Source organism: Lotus japonicus, chromosome 2 (genome assembly GCF_012489685.1).
Source record: "Lotus japonicus ecotype B-129 chromosome 2, LjGifu_v1.2".
Lineage (NCBI taxonomy): Eukaryota > Viridiplantae > Streptophyta > Magnoliopsida > Fabales > Fabaceae > Lotus > Lotus japonicus.
The window spans coordinates 35,592,852-35,612,576 of record NC_080042.1 but is presented as its reverse complement, the minus strand read 5'-3'; the positions used below and the strand labels follow the sequence as shown (position 1 = coordinate 35,612,576).

The 19,725-nt window shown below is 35.4% G+C and overlaps 1 protein-coding gene, 1 long non-coding RNA gene and 1 pseudogene across 4 annotated transcripts; 1 reads left to right on the top strand and 2 right to left on the bottom strand.

The window, feature by feature from the left end:
• Positions 1–3,037: 3,037 nt before the first annotated feature.
• Positions 3,038–7,845, bottom strand: LOC130735363 (uncharacterized). Its single transcript, XR_009018412.1, has 2 exons — positions 7,752–7,845; positions 3,038–4,075 (listed from the first exon to the last, which is right to left on the bottom strand). It is a non-coding gene; the product is annotated as an uncharacterized LOC130735363 (long non-coding RNA).
• A 1,828-nt stretch (positions 7,846–9,673) lies between these two features.
• LOC130737955 (probable magnesium transporter NIPA8) lies at positions 9,674–17,069 on the top strand. Of its 3 annotated transcripts, none has more exons than XM_057589830.1 (14): positions 9,674–9,786; positions 10,602–10,855; positions 12,216–12,300; positions 12,398–12,459; positions 12,630–12,715; positions 12,819–12,892; positions 13,259–13,361; positions 13,441–13,569; positions 13,655–13,754; positions 13,845–13,964; positions 15,773–15,863; positions 15,954–16,020; positions 16,386–16,482; positions 16,575–17,069. In XM_057589830.1, exons 2-14 carry the CDS (start codon positions 10,763–10,765, stop codon positions 16,794–16,796), a joined length of 1,329 nt encoding a protein of 442 aa, XP_057445813.1. In that variant the 5' UTR covers positions 9,674–9,786; positions 10,602–10,762; the 3' UTR covers positions 16,797–17,069. The 3 variants fall into 3 exon arrangements, with proteins under 3 accessions (XP_057445813.1, XP_057445812.1, XP_057445814.1); XM_057589829.1 differs by having other exon boundaries at positions 9,769–10,025; XM_057589831.1 differs by lacking the exon at positions 9,674–9,786 and adding an exon at positions 9,810–9,827.
• A 1,286-nt stretch (positions 17,070–18,355) lies between these two features.
• On the bottom strand, positions 18,356–19,342 carry LOC130735362 (uncharacterized; annotated as a pseudogene).
• Between the last annotated feature and the right edge of the window lie 383 nt (positions 19,343–19,725).

The window sequence follows — 19,725 nt, the reverse complement described above, 5'->3', positions numbered from 1 at the left end:
CCCCACACACCTACCAAACCAAGGAAGCCAGGGCCCTCAACAAATTCCTCCATGGTAAATAGGTTTAGGTTCCAAATGCATAGAAGTCCACCACCCTTGTTTACTGCCGGAATAGCTTTCCAACCGAAATATTTTTCACCGTATAGCGGAGCACAAACCTGCCTATCAATAACCTGCATTTTAGTCTCTTGCACACACAACAATTCCACATGGTTCTGGAAAATCGTGTCTCAGATCATTCTTCGTTTGGCACCATCCCCCAAACCTCTCACATTATAAGAAAAAATCTTCATAGATTAGTTGCAGAGAATCCCCTATTGGCATGTAATGTCTCACCATTATTACAAGCTTCATCCCTGCGTCGTAGATCGTCAAACCTGTTGAGAATTGCATCATCACAACCTGGGAAGGACATACCACATTTTCCCAATATCCCACATAAATTTGGCCTCCGAAGACCCCCTCTGCAGCCACTTAATATAACGTAGGTTATCAGGTACATGGGAAGAAACATCACCTTTTCCATATAGTCTCTATCTTAGAGCCTTGCGAAGAGATGTGCTTGAAGATGTCTAGGATCCATGCTCAGAGTTTCCCACCGATCTCGACATTGTCCTACGGCATAAAGCTCCAAATGAGTTTCAGAGCTCAATGTAAAATCCTCCTGGTTAGGAAAATTGAGGTCAAGAGATTGATGCACTGGGTTTTGCCCTTCACGATGTTATCAGACGGAGGAACGAGAGGCTGGGAGTAATCCCTGGAGTTGCTGGGAAAATTCTGTGATGGTAAGGGTGGTTTTTCGGAGATTCCTTGAGTTGCAATTGGAACTGGTCTATCACTCGACCTAGTTCACCCTGAGGCTGGTCTAGATCGTGTAATTCAAAATCCCCAACAGTCCCAACATTTAAACTAGGCTTATCCAAGACATCACTCATATCAGTGTTAGTTAAGAGGTGGGCTTCCTGTAAACCCATGTTATCACCGGCCATATTCTCAGTCAAAGGAAGAATCATGTTATGGTTTTTAACTTGGTCAACCCCAATTCTTCCCGCGGGGCCCACAACAGTGTCAGCCACAAAGGAATTTGAATCATCCTCAGGATTAGTAACTGACGTCGATTTTTCTCCAATAATTGTTCCATCATTGATACTTTTCTCCCATCATGCACCTTGGAACCGTTACTCCCTTCAATGCCATCGTCATCAGAGCCTGAGTTATTGCTTTCTCCCAGAGATTCGTTTAATGCAGCTGGTATGTTCTGCGCCGCCTCACCACTAACCTGAATCTAGGTTTCAGGCAGGGAGGCGTTAATATCTTCATCCACCGAATCCCCAAGGAAGCCATCGTTATGTGCAGCATCCTCAAGCGACCAATCTGAATTACTTTGGCCATCCTCGTCAACTTCCTCCTCAGCCATGCTCCTTCAATTGGTTCCATAACTGTGTGCAAGTGGATCACAAAGTTCCTCCATGAGTCTGATGTTGTAGACTATTCCATGGACATTGATTCGCATGAAGTGTGACACTTGATGTGGGGCATTAGTTCAAACTAAGATCCTTGCGTACTCAAGGATAGAGAAATTTGTAGTTCTAGCGTCAGAGGAGATGAAATCACCAATTGGTTTAACAGCTTCTGCAAAGCAAGCATTATTCCACATGTGGATAGGTAGTCCAGTACATCTGTCCCAAGTAACTCTATGATCAGGTCCAATTAGCAGTACCAAGTCATTTCCCAGGTACCTCACTTGGATATAATTAAATCCCTAAGTCATTGTGTTTTTTTAAAACTTAGTTTTTCGGAAAAATTTAACCTGCACAAGTAAAAACTTGTGTAAGGTTGCACATGTACCTTTTGACCTGCAATAGGAAGTTTTAAAAAAAATCAAAATACATATTTTCTTAATTAAACATTATCTTTTAATTAATTTTAAAAAAAAATATCTTAATTTATTCCTCTTCTCTCTCCTTCTTCAGCAGACCTCCATCTTCTCCTACAGGCACAAAACCCTAGCTGCCACCTCCTCCATCTCTCCCATGGTCACGCCGCCACCACCGCCTCCTTGGCCTTGCCACCACACCACCTCCTTCTACCCCATGACCCCGTTTCCTTCCTTCTCAACCGCACCACCACCTCTTCTCCTTCTTTCCTCCACAAAACCGCTTCGCCGCCACGCAGATCTCTCTTCTCACCCTCAGACCACCACAAGCACCGTTCACCTCAAGATCCGGAGTTGCATGTCGTGAAATCTTGATTCGGAGAAGGCTATGGATCTAATTTTGGTGGTTAGATTCCGCGATGAACAGTGATTCGTGTCGAAACCCACAGCCAGTTCGTCTCTGTTTTCTGGGTGTTGGAAGGTGACAGGGGTTGCAGTGGGGAAGGAGGAGCTAACCCACCACCACCCCCTTCAAAATTGCCCTCGTTCAGTCGTGGATCTGTTCATCTATTTATACTCATAAATCAGATCTTCATCTTTTTTTGTTTGTTTCAAATTTTTGATCTATTGTTACTATCTTCATCTTTAATTCTGGCTTCATGTATTCAGCGTCTCTTTTTAATTCTTTACCACATCTTCACCACAAATCTGAAAATTTTCACTTCTCCAAAAAAATTCGCAAACCAGATCTACAAAATATTCACTTCCCATCTTCATTTTCCAATTCTGCCATCTTCATCTTCCAAATCAGCATTTTTTCATCATCAGTTCATCTTGAGTACTGGCATATTTGGAAGGGGGAGAGATCTGGGTTATTTTGTTTCAGATCTGTTGTTGATGATGATGAACAATTCAAGTTTAATAGATCAATTAACTTAATTAAAATTATCACAAGTTAATTATTGTAATTAATAAATATGTATTTTTATTTATTTTTTAAAAACCGGCTAAACCTCCTATTCCAGGTCAAAAGTCACTTGTGCAACCTTACACAAGCTATCATTTGTGTACCGTAAATTCCTCCTAGTTTTTCGAATAATATATGTTTTTGAAAACTTTTCGTAAACGTTTAATGCATCGGAAATGTAAGTAGAGTTATCAGACGATCAACACACACAAATTCATATTGGTTCACCCTTAAACGATGGGCTACGTCAAGTACTTGGCCACCACAAAGATTTTAACTAGCAAGTATCAAGGACTTCTCCAATACAAGTATTCTCCAGGACTTCTCCTACAAGTATTCTACAAGAATTCTCCTACAAGTATTGTCCAGAACTTCTCCTACAATCTTTACAAGATTGTTTGGTTCTACAAAGATTCTCTTCTTACAAGAGTGATGGTAGAGAATTTATGGCAGTGACACTAAGTGTTTTGGTTTAGATATGACTTTGGATCACTCAAGAGTTCTGATTCTTAGAGAGAAATAAACGAAGAGATTCGACTATTTAAAGTTCTAGGTTCTCTCTCTTTTCTTGCAGAGTTGGTGTTCAAGGATTTGACACTAAAAGAATTTCTGTTGTGAACTTGAAGAGCTTTGAATGCTTAGAATAATGAATGAATGAATGCTTGGTGTTCTTGTTCTTTCGGTCTTGACTCTTCTTCTGTTCTTTCTTCAGAATCGCCTTAAATACTTGCTTGCATTTGTTGTGTCCGTTGTGAGACAATTTCAACCGTTGTTCTAGCCGTTGTGAGATAGATACATCCGTTGCTTCAAATGGCTCCGGTTGGTAGATGCATTAAATGCATGCTACTGTTTATGTCTGTCCTTTTACCGAAAAGGTGAGGCTTGTCAGCTAGTAGGTGGCAATAGACTTTGGCTACTTTTCAGAAGTGAGACAATAGGGAAATTTGATGTAGACATGTTGTACTTTTCCTCGTTAATCAGCGTGCTTCAAGGAGAGAGAAAGTCTTCACATGATCTCGTTTGAATCCTTAGCAGTCGGTTGCATTTTGACTTTATCGTTGATGCTTTGACATTTGTCTTCAATCTTTTTGAATGATGAGCTGACATTAAACGATTAGAAGTGGATGTGGCTCGGCTTGTGTCACATGTGTGCCAGACAGTCTTGCAAAATTTGAATCTTTATCTTTAGGATAGATTGACATTGAGGTCCTTTATTCATAATAGAATAAATCCTGAAATTCAAATTAATTTAGAAGTTTAGATTTCAGCGAAGTGCTTCTATGTATAAAAATTGTTATTGATCAAAATTAGATTTTAAAACGATATGATGCGTTTGAACTTAACATAAATTTATTGACTTTTTATACCTCTACTTTTGTTCCTTATTAAATTTTCACATAAAAAAAATTGTTTCAATATATATGTCCACTTGAAATTTTAAAAGAGAAATAAATGATGTTTTTCCAAATAATGCATTTTTTGTTTTTTTTTTTTTCAAATAATGCGCTAGTGAGAATCATAAATGATAAGAGATAAAATACATTTTAAAAGGTAAAATAACAAAATAAATGCTTGCTCCATTTCTATGTAACTACCAATTTAGGTAAAAAAAACAATTATTCCTACTTAACTATCCACTTACAATTCAAGATAAACATTAAATAATTTTTTATAATAATACCCTATTACAATAAATTGTGATATTCCAACCTCACATAAAAATTAAATACCAAATGGTTAAAGATAGAGAAGACAAATAAAGGAAATAGAAGTGAGAATGTGAAAGAATAAATGATGAGAGATAGTGATGAATAAAGTTCAAACGGGTAAAATAGAAAAACTTATTTTATTTTTATGAAAAATCAACAAAATTAATTGCATTCTTTAATTTGTGTGTTTCTTCTCTTCTTGAGCAGTTATATAGGAGTAGAGGGAGTAATACTTTTCTGAATATAAAAAAAGTAATTGCCACCCTGAGTGTTGGGGTCCTTCTTGTTGGGAATTTTCAAGTGTGAGTAAGTCTCATATTGGAAGCTAAGGATAAGTTTGAGTGGTTTATAAGTGTGAGGACCCATACACCCATTGCCTTAAGGTTTTGGGTGAAAGATGTGGTGTCTGGTTCACTTATGGTTTGCTCAAACCCCAATGTGGAATTTTATCCCCCAATTTTAAACCATCTCCTTTGTTTGGGTCTTTCTTTGGCCCAACAGGGGGTCCCTCTCTATGAATCATGTGTTTCATTGCACTAACCAAGTACTGCAGGAATCGTGATATCGAAAAAAAAGTAACACAAGAAATGGGGTTTGTATTGTGTTATGATAAAACTTGAGTTTCTCAAACGATTATAAGTTTATGAAATATTTTCACAATCGTTTGGTGCAGCGGATATATATAAGAAAGAGAGTAGACGATAAGCACAGAACGATATATCCTAGTTCACCCACAAACGATGGAGCTACGTCCAGTCCTTGGCTTAACCAAGATTTTCACTAACAAGTATCAATGACTTCTCCTACAAGAAGTATTAGACAAGACATCTCCCAACAAGTATTTGATAGGACTTCTCCCAACAAGTATTCTACAACTTCACCTAACAAGTTTTAGACATGACTCCTCCCACAACAATTATTTTCAGGACTTCTCCTAAGATCTTTTGCAAGATTGTTTGACTCTACAGGTTCTCTCCTCACAAGACGGATAATATAAATTACAAAGCTCAGGAACTACAAAGTGTTTGAGGATTTGACTCTGAGGTATACTTTGTGTAACACACCGACTTTCAGGGGTCACAGTTAGTAACCTGCTAAAGTATAAATGCAATGATTTCCAAAGGATTTACGAATACAAGTATATCTTTTTTTTTCTTTTCTTTTTAAAAGATTTCCAAAACCTGATATGCATACTCATGCCCAAACCTATACATCCGGCCTTGTCAAGGCAGGAACCCGTGAGTGACGACAGATGTTCAAATCATGCAAACTACAATAATGTAATGTTTTACTCGACAACATAGTTCAGAAACGATTACACCTTAAGTCCAATATACTTCCTACAATCCCTGCACTGGAGAATCGTAGAAGAGCAATGCATCGGAACCTACCCAAAACCAAAGTAAGTTATACAATCGTCCCTTAATCAAATAATATAGGATATGAGGTTCATTCCCTCAATCAATGTGGAGTCCGATCTTTCGACCGTCTCGCTTCAAGTTATGCACGTAAGCAAAAACTAGCAAACAACGATTCGTCCTTACCCGGATACGTGTCTAGCTAAAGTTCATCATCTCTAACCGTTTGATGGATAATTGATTTTCCTTAGTGTTGAATTTTTATTTGTTTTGAAAAACTAAACATTTGAGATGTGTGATCGGGCATGAATTTGTCTGATGTTTGTCGGGCCAAATAATATTTCTCTTAAAAAAACCTGATTGGTTGGCTTTTAAGTTCGTATTTTTTTGGGCTTCAAATAAAAGTTTATATTTTTTTTTCGATCTCTTCTTCTTCATAATTGTGTTCTTTAAATAAACTTCCATAAATGATATACAATGAGAAAAGTGATGATGCACTGATAGTGTGCATTAATCGTCAACCAATCAGATTGTAAGGATGTGCCACGTCAATTAATGAAATTAATTAAAAAATAAATTTTCTCACATCCTTAAAATCTGATTGATTGACTGTATAAACAAACTTTACACTGTCAGTGTATAGAATTTAATTAAACTCATATACAATACGAGTTATTTTCACCCTATTTATTATAACCTAATTTGATGGGTCTATTTATACACAGATTTATTTTTACCTCACTAGTGCTTGTTGGTCTACTAAAATATTTTATTATGAAATATGCCTTTAAATAAATGAAGGGACAACAAAGTTAAGAGTTTTAAATTTATTTTTAAATAGCTAAATTGGTAAATAATGCGTCTCTTGGACATTAACACAAGAATTTACTCCATATTCTATTCCATGCGGATAAAATTCGATTAACTCAAAAATTACTTGATTATTATAATAACTTCTTCATGCTTTAAAAAAAAAACTCTCTTAATGCATAGTAAGGTCTAACATAGTCCCCATAGGATAGCTCAACTGGTTGGAGCTCTGGGGCATATGGGTTGGGTAGGGGGAGGTCCAGGGTTCGATTCCTAGCGGGTGCAATTTATCTTTTCGATGTACCAAAAAAAAAGTACGGCCTAACATAATTACTTTCAAAAAAAAAAAGTCTAACATAATTGTTAGATGATAGAACTGATCTAGCATCTAGACCACGGTTCAAGCTCTAGACGTATGAAGAATTTTTAGTTTTGAGAGGTCTGTTACATAGTTCGTAATTTTTTTTAGTACATCGGAAATCTTATCATCATATCATATACTATATACTATTTCAGAAATCAAAAAGTGGTAATTTCGACAAGTGTCACTCCTTCATCCAATGTCTTTCTTTATAAGTTTTCTGTCATACTATAATATATATTTTCTGATTTTTTTAAATTTAAATATTAAATAATTCCATATTTTTGAAAAAAAAAACAATTGTGACTTTTTTTCAAAAATAACTACATATTAATTTAACATTTAATGGTTTTCAATGACATTAGTACAGTCAATAAAAGTCAATTGTAATTTTTCTACCATTAAGATATATACTGATAATTTTTTTTAATAATTGGGTTATTTTTTAAATTAAAAACTAAAATAATGTAATATCTGACTCGAAATGATATCAAAAAGTTTTAAAAATTTGATTTAGAAATTAACTCAATTTTTGCATTATATATATATATATATATATATATATATATATATATCGGAAGCATATTAAATTTGACATAAGATAAGTTAGTATATGGGTATTTTGAAATGAGTAGGCAGGAAAATAGAATGACAAGAATAAAATACTTACAATAATAGAGCTTTTATTGAGAACTTCAAAACTTGGATTACAATGCGAAAGAGATATTACACAGATTGAAAGAGAGAAGGAGATGGGTTTTTTCCGGAAGCCTTTCCCGAATGGGTAAGCTTCCTTTTATACATACTTTGAACCACTACTGTATCTTGGGTTTTGATAACTCTGGTTACTTTTTGAAATAACTCGAGTTTTCTTTTTGAAAATTATTGATGACTATTTTGGCTTCTTCTTCTTTTGGGTTGATGGCTGATAGAACTTGTCTGCCACGCCTATCACTTTTGTCATTTTGCCATGATTTGCTTTGATCTTGATCCAAATGTCTTGTCTTTTGCAATTTTGTCTTCCACTTAATAGAAAGAGTGGAAGCCCATATTGAATATATATATATATATATATATATATAAATATATATATAGAAGATTAAACTTGTTTTGATATATTGATTCAAAGCAGAAAAAAATTAGAAAAAAAATGGAATTAGAATGTAAATAGGATTAGTATTAGAAATTAGGAGGCTTATACTCAAGAGTTGAAGTTTGCACTACCCTTACGTGAGATCAACAACAACAGGTGCCCCATATATGGGAAGTCTCCACACAACAAATGGATCTAGGATAGACTCTGATACCATATTAGAAATTGAGAGACCTATACCCAAGCACAAAAGCAAACTCAAGAGTTGAGGTTTGCACTACCCTTATAAATGTTATCTATGCTCTATCTTAAGCTAATGTGAGACTTTAACCATTAGGAAAAAAATTTAATTGTGATATACATTTTTTTTGTTTGAAACCGTGATAAACATATTTAAAAATGAAAAACAAGAGAGGAAATATGTAAATGTTTAATGTAGGCTTAATTGCACTTTTGGTCCCTCACGAATAACAAATGTGCATTTTTGGTCCTAAATGTTTGAAAATAGCAGAATCAGTCCCACACGTTTGTCTCCGTTAGCGTTTTTGGTCCCTCCGTTAAAATTCTAACAGAAGTTACTTATTGCACCCCCATTTTACTATTCTCACCCCTCACTAGGACCAAAAATACACATTTATCATTCGTGGGGGACCAAAAGTGCAATTAAGTTTAAAAAATAAAAAAACCAAGAAACCCATCAACCACTTCTTCTTATTCTTCTTCTCCCAATTCTCATCTCTCCTTATGCTATGTTATTTGTCCATACCCAGGTGTAGGTTCATCATTAACTTCCAATGAGAATCTGTAAGAAAAAATAAGTATAAGTTTGAAAACTAACACTGCGTATCTCACATGTTTGTGCATGATGAGTACTTGCAGGCCCTGACAATAAAGACTTGCAACCATGTGTGTGAATGGATAAAAGATGTGGAAAATGAAATATTTTTGCTAGGAGCTAGCCCCTTTTCATGGTGATTCCCATGCAAATACTGTAAACATGTACAATAATTTTAATTTAATACAGTGATGTTGGAGTGGAAGCCATTGTGGATCATTAAAAGGAAATATTTCTCTAATCATTTAAGAACTTGATGGAGAAGAAGAAGTGGTTTGTGGGTTTCTTGGTTTTTTTATTTTTTAGGCTTAATTGCATTTTTGGTCCCCCACGAATGATAAATGTGCATTTATAGTCACAGTGAGGGGTAAGAATAGTAAAATGGGGTGCAATAAGTAACTTCTGTTAGAATTTTAACAGAGGGGACCAAAAACGCTATTGGAGACAAACATGTGGGACTGATTCTACTATTTTCAAATGTTTAGGACAAAAAATGCACATTTATCATTCGTGGGACCAAAAATGTAATTAAGCCTTTAATGTATCCACGAAGTAGTAGCAGCCACCACATTAGTTGACTAGTCACTTACGACTGCGGTAATAGCGGTCGCTCGAGTCTCACGTTTTTTTTTTTGCTAAATGACCCTGTCCCTGACTGAACAACTTCCTCTCTCTTTCCCTTTTCTTTCTCTCTCTCTTCCTTTCTCTGACATTCCCATTACAACATTGCTTCTCGAATGCGTGACAAAAACTTCCGTTCATTTTGGACCAAGAAAAGTCTCTTCTTCCTCCCTTCTAATTATCAAATTTAATTTAATGTAATATTACAATGCTCATTTTTTGTTTTTATACGCAACTCATATTTTTATTTTTAAACCCTTCCCTCTGAATCTATCTATCTATCTTTCTTTCTTTCCTTCTTTCTTCGCGTTCAACCCAACCTCACGAATTTCAATTTTCCCTTTCCAATTTCAAGCACAATTCAAGAGGAAATTCCGAAATTGATTGTCTCTTAGGTAAATCAAGTTCGTAAATCACCTTGCTACGCACAATTCATGTTTGGATGATCTTTTCCTCTCTTTTTCATTCTTAATTTTTGATTTTCAAACTTTCTTTTTTATGAGTTGGATCGGTCTTGTGGATGCAATTTTTTCTTGTGAGCTCAGCAGATCTGGGTTTTTTGATGGAAGCATGTTGGGTTTGGAGCTGCCTCCTTTTGTTTTTGCTATTGGGGTTTCCTGTTTTGGTTGTTTGATTTGTTCCTACAAATGTTGGAAGGTTAAATAAGCAACATTGTAATGTTTTCTCACAAAAAAGTAAAATTTGTCATTTTCAGTGCACAAATTAGTCTTACTTTTCATTGGTTGAATACATTTTTGTGTTTTTCATGTGGGATTATAGCAACATCTTGCTTTGCTACCTAATATTGTTTCTGCTATGTATTTTGCCTTCTTCTTTACCAGCTTCATTAATTTAGCTCATAGATCTCCACCATGGACAATTTCTCATCTAACAATTGTTATTACTAAAAACAGCATCATTGAAGGTGTGAGTGAATTTTGATCTGATTATTTTGGTTTTGTGTTTGCTAGTGATACAGGACTACTGTTGCTCTGACACTTGTCCTGTTGGTGCTGACAAGAAAGGCTATCTTCCTTTGTACCCCTGTTTTGAGAATTGATATCTGTTTGGCAGAGTCCTTAATCTCTCTGTTGCATGTGGTGTCTCCTTCACGGTGCCACATCTTTTATCCATGGGGGAGTGGATTGTTGGTGCTTTCATTAACCTCTTTGGTAGTATTGCTATAAACTTTGGGACCAATCTACTCAAATTAGGGCATAATGAGGTATGACACAAATTTTCTATAGGTTGGAACCTTAGGTAACATAGGTTTTATACATTGGTTTTATTCCTTTTTGTAATTTGGTGCAAAATTTTACTTTGCTAATGCATACCGTATGCATTAGAAAACTAGCATACCTTCTCAAATTCAGCTGACATGATAATTCTTGACTTAATTAGTTGTTTTATAATATATCATATATAACCTCAAATGGTTCGTGTGAGTTGTTACACCATTGCTTTGGATACTGTCTGCGTGATTTTTTGGATTAGGGAGGGAATTATGCAATGTGACATTGACTTACAGTATCAAAGTGAAGCACTGAGACTTCCTTATATTTAATTTCGACTGACTGTGTTTCAAAATTGTTTAGGTTCATGCCTGTAATTTAGTGCCTGATCACAATGCCATGCCTAAATTTCACCATAATAATATGGCGGATGGCGTTGTGGCATATGATGGCTATAACAAAAGTATAATATATATACACACAAAAGCTATACCAAGAAAGCTGCAAATTGTAATAAAATAAAGGAGAACTAATAAGCTATGCTAAGAACAATAAACTAGAAACATATTGTGATAAATAAAATTCACCAAAAGTATATTGTTAGCAGCCCTTGAATCACTTAACCGGGGACAGAACCATGTAGAATGGAAAGAATACATAGGACAGACCAGAGAAGGAAATAAGAGAAGATAACAGAGGAGTAGAGAACCAAACATGAAAACAGGATATAATAGATCAGGTATTCAGATTAGAAAAGAAAGAAAGAAATTAAAGGAAAGGAGGAAGGGAATGGGCTGTTCAGTGGAGATTTGCAGTCTGCCAGAGATATGTTGTTCACTCGAGAATGATCGCCAGGCATCGCTGAGATGTGGGCGCAGTGGGCATGTTAGCAACGATATACAACTGATAAGAAACAACCAAAATGCGATAGGGTTTGACAGGTCATCATCAGTATTTTGTCAAGTCATTATGGGCTTGACAGGTCATCAGGGTTTAAAACAGGCCATTTGGGTTCAAAAAAGTCATTAATACCCAGTTGTTTCCATGGCTTAAGGTGATTTAAACACGCCATGCCTACTGGAACTGCTATACTTTCCATGGAAATAGCAGATGCCATGTGAAAAGCTGCAAATCCATGACCATCAAATGGTGTTTTCTAAAATGTCTACCATGCCACCATAGTGCTACCATCATTTCAAAGCACTCGGCTAACGTTATAGGACTTCTTTGAACCCTAAATTTTAGTGTGCAGTCTGCACAATCTGTGGCAATCATCACAGAACTTACTTTTTCTTGAAAGTTGAATACAAATTATTCGGGAAATATGAATAGCTTGGGCTATATTTTTTGCAGAGAGAAAGACATGTACTTGGAAGTGATGGGTTAAATGGGAAGATGACTCTGAAGCCTATTATATCTTTCCAGAGTTGGAGAATAGGTATTGTCTAATTGCACTTATGAATATGGCTTTTGGACATTTTACTCAGCTGGCTGATTCTTGATTTTGTTTTGGTATGACAACACTTGAAACACAGGTATCCTATTTTTCTTTCTTGGAAATTGCCTTAATTTCATTTCCTTTGGCTATGCTGCTCAGGTATGTTATCAAATGATATTTTTTTTTGAGATATTTTGTTCAACATATTATGTAATTTTATGATTGTGTTGGTTGGTATTTATTTAATGAAACTTGTAATTTCGTTTAAGTTCATTTGATAGATGTAAGGCCTTTCCTTCTAATAACCTATTCTTCTATCTGCTGTGCAGTCACTTCTTGCAGCCTTGGGATCTGTTCAGTTTGTATCTAACATTGCCTTTGCTTACTTTGTCTTGAACAAAATGGTGACAGTCAAGTAAGCCAAATTTAAATTGACATTACGATTTAACTTCTGCCTTTTAAACTGGAGTGTTATAATGATGTAAATTCTTGTGGCTTAATTGCTGGCCTTTAAACAGGGTACTGGTTGCTACAGCTTTCATTGTTCTCGGAAACATTTTTCTAGTTGCTTTTGGCAATCACCAATCACCTGGTACGTTATGTTTTTCCTTGTTCAATTAAACCTTTGCTTCAAGGTTTCCTTGCAAAGTCAATATTCAATAGGCTGATAGTCGGATAAAGCATCACATTATATTATATCATGTATCATCTAGAATTGACTGAAATGGATAATTCAGAAATCTGCAATCTAAAACATATTTGTGGCTTTCATATGTGAAAGATTCGGAAGGAAGGAGCATTTATAATGCTTTTGCTATACAGTTTAATGAATTTATCATTTAATATGTTATTCATGTTTACTGAATCTCATATTCTTTTCTGCTAAACAGTTCATTCATATGTTAAAGCAATTATTGATGCAGACTAACTTTTTTGTGATTAACTGCTTGTGTTTCAGTTTTCACACCAGAACAGTTGACAGAGAAATATACCAATGTTGCATTCCTGCTGTACCTTCTAGCTTTGATCGTAATCGTTGCCTTGCATCACTCTGTTTACAAGTAATGAGTAGGACTTAAGTATTAATGCTACTTCAACCAAAAAAAAATCTTCTTTGTAATTAACTTGTGTAATATGCAGGAGAGGAGAACTTCTACTTGCAGTATCAGGACATGACCTTAGACCCTATTGGAATATGCTGTTGCCCTTTTCATATGCTGTAGTTTCAGGGGCTGTAGGTTCATGCTCAGTATTGTTTGCTAAATCACTGTGAGTAATCTATTCCAACATGCTATCATGCTTCATGACACAATAACCATGTACTTTTTACCTAATGTCAACATCGTTTTGACAGTTCTAACCTCTTACGACTGGCAATGTCCAATGGTTATCAGTTGCACAGCTGGTTCACATATTCTATGCTGCTTTTATTTCTCAGTACTGCTGGATTCTGGGTAGGGTTTATTTTTCATGTAAATATTTTTCTTAGTACGTGTATTAATGTGTGGAGATTTTTTAACAGATAAACTTTTCCATTTGTGCAGATGACCAGGTTGAATGAAGGACTGGCCTTGTTTGATGCCATTCTTATTGTTCCCATGTTTCAGATAGCATGGACTCTCTTCTCAATCTGTACAGGGTTTATATATTTTCAGGAATATCTGGTACTTTTCCTTCCAGTTATACATACATATAGTCTTTGCCTTACATGGACACTCTAAGATGTTTTAAATAGTCTTTGCCTTACATGGACACTCTAAGATGTTTTAATAATAATAAGAAGTTTAACTAATGAAATAAGAACTACTTCAATGAAATGTAACAACTTGATTATATTTTTCAAAACATCTAATTCATATTATCTCTCAGAGTAAGTCCCTTGGGTTCAACATTCATATTGTTAAATAGTTATACTAATGAGGGAGACAATGTGTTAAGATGTGAGAAATACCAGTTCTTACTCAAATAGTCTAAATCTAAAAAAAAAAATCTCTACTATACAAATTACGAAGTGTAGGAAACAGAAAGTTATAATAAAAAGCGCCAAATGAAAAATAAGAAAATGCTGACATGTGGAAGAAACACGTTCTCATATTTTCTTGAATAAAATCTACCAGAAGGAAAAGGATTTTATTATTTGTGCCACTTATGTTTGTGATTTTGGATTTCTACCATGATGATGATCTCTTAAATATGTGGGTTATAAAAGTCAATATGAACTTGCTTTCATAAAGAATCTTGACTCATTTACATCTGTCATCAGTTTCTCCTTTGATTCATCTGCATATCCCTAATTTTGCATCTTCCTATCCACTAGGCTCTTCGTCATCAACAATGCCCTAGAATTAATTGTCCTTAGAGCTGTATATATTATCACAATGAGAGAACCAAATTAAAATTGGAATATCATACGGTCAGCTAGAGATATACAAAGTACTCAAGTACACAGGGAAATGGGGAGGCTGTGAATAAGTGGGATCTGTATCAAACAGATGGGCTTTGTGTCTTTGTAGCTGTCTAAAGATTCAAAGCTGCCTTTCTTGAGGAAGCAGACCGGTGCTTCTTCTCATGAAATCCCAATCTAGTGTAACATTTTGGCAGTACAACTCACTGGTCCATGATATGGGATTTTATAGACCAAAACTATCATTTCAGATACAGGAATTCCTTTCTAAGATCGTTTGTCTCAATAGACTGAAAATAGTCAATGTTATAGAATACAGAAGTACAGACAAAAGGATCACAGAATATATAGAAATTGAACTACATAGATGACCAAAAAACTGTATATTTCAAAGTTCCAATTATGCCAGATGTGTCTAACTGAAGGATATATGTCTATGTTAGATGGAGAGAATAGCTACGAATTTTTTTCCCTACTCTCTAGGAACTGTCTCATCTTTTATATATAAGGGTTGAATCAATGGTGGTATGCTGTGTAGCATCATGAGTTAATTACATGATAGATTGAAATGCAACAATATGGATTGTTCATGAACCACACATGATGGTTCTAATTCTTTTTAACTATTTTACTGCCAGATTTAGTGTGTTAAACAGTTACCTTTCCCCCTAAAATCAACTTTTACTTTTGCAAATTTTGTTCAGCTTGATATGGTTTAAACCAGTTTAACTTTTTACTTCATTTTTCAATGGAACAAAGGTAAAAATTGTGAACAACATAAACTTGACTGCATGCCTACTAACATTTCCACCAAATGATGAGATGTGGCTAATAAATTCTGCCTGTCCACTCTCATTTAATCCAATATATGGTTTATAATAAGTAGACATTCAGCTCTCACCCTATAGAAGTAAATGTTTCTAATGTTTAGATTCCATCACTTGTTTTTTAAATTAAATGTTCTGTGGTGTGTATGTTTGGCTGTTTGCATCATTACTTCGATGATTGCTGAACGTGTTCTGATAAATGAATTTAGGTATCATGTAAACCTTATCTTCCTGAAAACAGGTATTTGATGCCTTAAGGACAACAATGTTTATACTAGGAATGATGTGTGTGTTCCTTGGCATTTCTTTGCTGGCACCTGATGAATCAAAAGGTACATAAATTTTTAGCTGTTCTATGGATTTTGAGATTTCTAAAATTCAAGGTACACTGTGTAATATGTTACTTGTTCTGAATGTTTCAGGTGCTGAGACTAAAGACAGTTCTTTGGATTCCATGGTGTCTCCTGCCATTTCAATAGAAGCGAAAAGGTACAGTATGAACTCTTCATATGACTGGCTGAAAGTGAGAACTTATAGCCCATACATTTTATCATATTCATAAGACATTCCTAATAAGTAGCTAATTGAAGTACTAGCACGTTGTATTATCTAACATTTATACTTAAGGTTGGTTTCAACATAGTAATATATTATATATCACAATTTGAAGTAATAGAAGCTTCTAGCTTATTCTTTTAACTTCTGCATCGATCTCAAATATAGAAAAGGTCCCTTGACATTTGTTGATACAATTGCGCGTGACATTGTAATTTCTTGTTTTCAATTTCCCGAACTTTGATTTCTTGTTGTGGGGTGACTTTCACTTATGCTAATACTTTTTTAATCTGCTACAGGTTAGTAGTGTCTTCTGAAGAAGCACAAAACAGAGAGACAAGATCGTTTGTCAAAGGAATGCGAATAAAGATTACAGATATGTTAGCCAAGGCAAAGGTATTACAGTATTACTAGTAGCATTAACATTATTGTTGGATGGCTATCTGTTTCCGATAAGTAACAAACTGAGTTTCTATTTGTTTTTGAAGGCTTCTTTTGCATTATCTTTTGGGTTTGGCGAGGATTCCATTAATGCATCTTCAGTTCTTGTGATGCCAATGATGTCTTCAAGAATAACTGGATTCAGAGGTACTGGGATTGACCGATCAAGGATGTTGTCCATGAGAAATTATGGTTGGAGCAAGATCCCTATGGATGAAGATGCTGGGAAATTGCTTGAAACTAGTCAAATTGTTCCCCCTAGCCCTTGATAGTAGTGGTTGGTAATGGTAGCTATAGGATATTATATCCCACGGTGTGGATATCTTTTTTCATTTTTTCCTCATTTTTTTTATTGACTGGAGTAGCTGAGTTAGAAACCTGTCATCATTCAATTATTTGCTCCGTTGTTGAGCATTCTTGTAATCTCCCACGGAAAGAGGATCCAAAAATTGTTGTATATTGTATATACTTACTGTAAATTTTTTCTTGGAAAATTGAAAGTTAAAGAAACAAAGAACTATTCAGACATTGGAATGACAAAATACCTGTTTTTATTTATTTTCGCAATGGAAAGTTTTGGTATTCAATCTCAATGTACTAGCGAAATTACGAATTAAATGCTTCATTTTTTGGTATGCAAATTATTAGGCGCAACGGAGTAGAAGTTGTTTGTAGCCACATAGAGGCAGTGTCGGTGGCGTCATGTGGGAGCGAGTGAACCCTGCAGCGAACCTCATGGCCATTTATCGTTTTTTCCTGTAATGGAGGTTCTTCCATTGTCGTTTGTTCATTCTTTTTCCGTCCATGGGAGCATCGTTGTTCACTGTTGCTTTGTTGTCGTTGACCATGAAAGTTGAAGATGTCGTAGTTGGTGGTGTAATTCACTGCGGCTTCGTTGTCATGGACCATGAAAGTTGAAGAGGTCGGTGTTGGTGATGACGAGCCGGAGAGAGCAATGTTGCAGGTGATGTAATTCACTGTGGCTTCGTTGTCGTGGACCATGAAAGTTGAAGAGGTCGGTGTTGGTGATGAGGAGCCGGAGAGAGCAATGTTGCATTTGGCAAGGTAGACTTGTATGAAATTTCTTAATTTTTAGATTTATGAAGTTTCTAAAATAACCTTTAAATTTTTAATGCTTGATGCGGTATATAATGTCACATTAGATGTCGGTAAAAATATTAGAGTCAAATTGAGAATTAGGCGATTGAGTTATTATCATTCACATTTCACTTATTCTTCAATATTATTTTTACTAATTTTATTTTTTAATTTCTCTATTTTTTCGATCACATCATGATATCTCTCATTTTTTTACTCTGTAGGGCGCAGTTTAATTTGGAGTATCAACATTAGTAATTAGTCATTCAAAACACAAGCCAATATGGTACTTACCCACAACAAGGAATCACATTCATATATAAAGTTCAATTGCCATGACAAGGAGATGAATATATCTTCTAATCACTCAAACCAGATTGTCTTGTCAGAGGTTCCAAGATAATGAAAAGAACCTAAAACCACGAAACTATGTAAATAAAGGAGGCCAGATGTTGTCAGCATGTAACTATGCTAACAATTGGTAGTCTGCATTCTGCAAGCCCCAAACAGAAGTACCAATGGTAGGTGAAAATGTGGGAGTTGGCGGGTGGATCTGAAAAGCCTAAACTAAAATATATCAAAAAGGCAAAGACAGAAACTAATACTATTATTCACAAGGGTCCACCACCACACCTACAATGATGGAACACCAAAGCAGAATGTGGAAAGGTACACACAACATTTTGCATAACCTTTATTACAACACACGACATGAATATTCCAAAACATATATCACAAAACTTGAATTTTTAAATTATGAAAAGCAATAGAATAACAAAGTCCAATGCTCAAAATATTTACAGCAAGTTGAAACCAAATATATTGAACAAGGACCACAAACAGGACTGTGGTCTGTGAAACAGCACCAGATTACATCTCAAAATGATGAAAAGATCTCTGAGGAGAAAATACTTCACTATATGGTGAAAGAACTTCATCAGAATCAAATTAAGTTCTGTTTACAATTACATCTCTTGGTACTGCAGTAACTGCATTCGGGTTTGCATTCTTAGTTGTTCATAGAACCTTCTGATGAAATCTTCAGCCTGATCATCAACTTGACCATTTATTTCACCCTCTTCATTTTCATCCTCGGATGAGTAATTCGACACCCTCACAAAATCAGATGCATGATCGAACCTAAAGTTGAACAAGTATTCAGGGGTCTTGGGGACCAAAACCACAGCTCTAGGTTCTTCTTCTTGAATTTCAAGTGCTGCCAGTTCATTGATCTCTTCAATAACTTCAGGATAATTGCTGCAGGGGAAGTTGAAATGATGGTGCTTTCGTTTCGGAACGTGGGTAAAAACAGGATTTGGGCTGTTGCTGCAAGAGAATTCATATTCCTGTATGCCATAGCCAGTTAGCCACCACGTGTAAAACTACTCCTTGAATGATGATGATGATGTGACATGAGATTTCTCAGAGACTTTTTGAGCAATTTCCCTTTCTTCATCATCAAATTCAAATCCATAATCAGCTCCCTCTTTGATATCAAACCTTTCCTGATCATAAAAAAGGTGATCCTCAACACATTCCATAGTCTTTTGGCTATAACAGGAGAGTGTACCTCCATTTTGTAAAATTTACAAACAAAATAACAAATATAACTAATCGTGAAGTTTTATAGTCCCTTGGGTAAGAAACAATGCAAGAATTTTTGTGAATCTAAGTGTGGGATTTCTTTTGTTCTACGAGGCTTAACAAACCTCGCAAAAACAAGAAAACCCGATGAGAAGAAATGGAATGAGTAGCGTATGATTTATATAGGAATGAATGATGAATTGCAGAAGAAGGCACTGGAATAGGGAGTGAGTTTTCAAGGTGGACCCAACAATCCGCTCCTATTGCATTCCTTTGTTTGAAGAAAAGAAAACACGGAACAAACTATCCGTTGAAAAACATAATCTAATTAATAATGGTTATCATGCACACTTTATGTCCCCCAGGGTTAGCTCAAGTGGTAAGTGCTAGGGACATAAAGGTTAGGAAGGGGAAGGTCCAGGATTCGAATCTTGTAAGAAAAATTTAAAGGGATTTTATAACTTACTAACTAATTACCAATAACATTTACCTATAAAAAAATCATGCACACTTTAT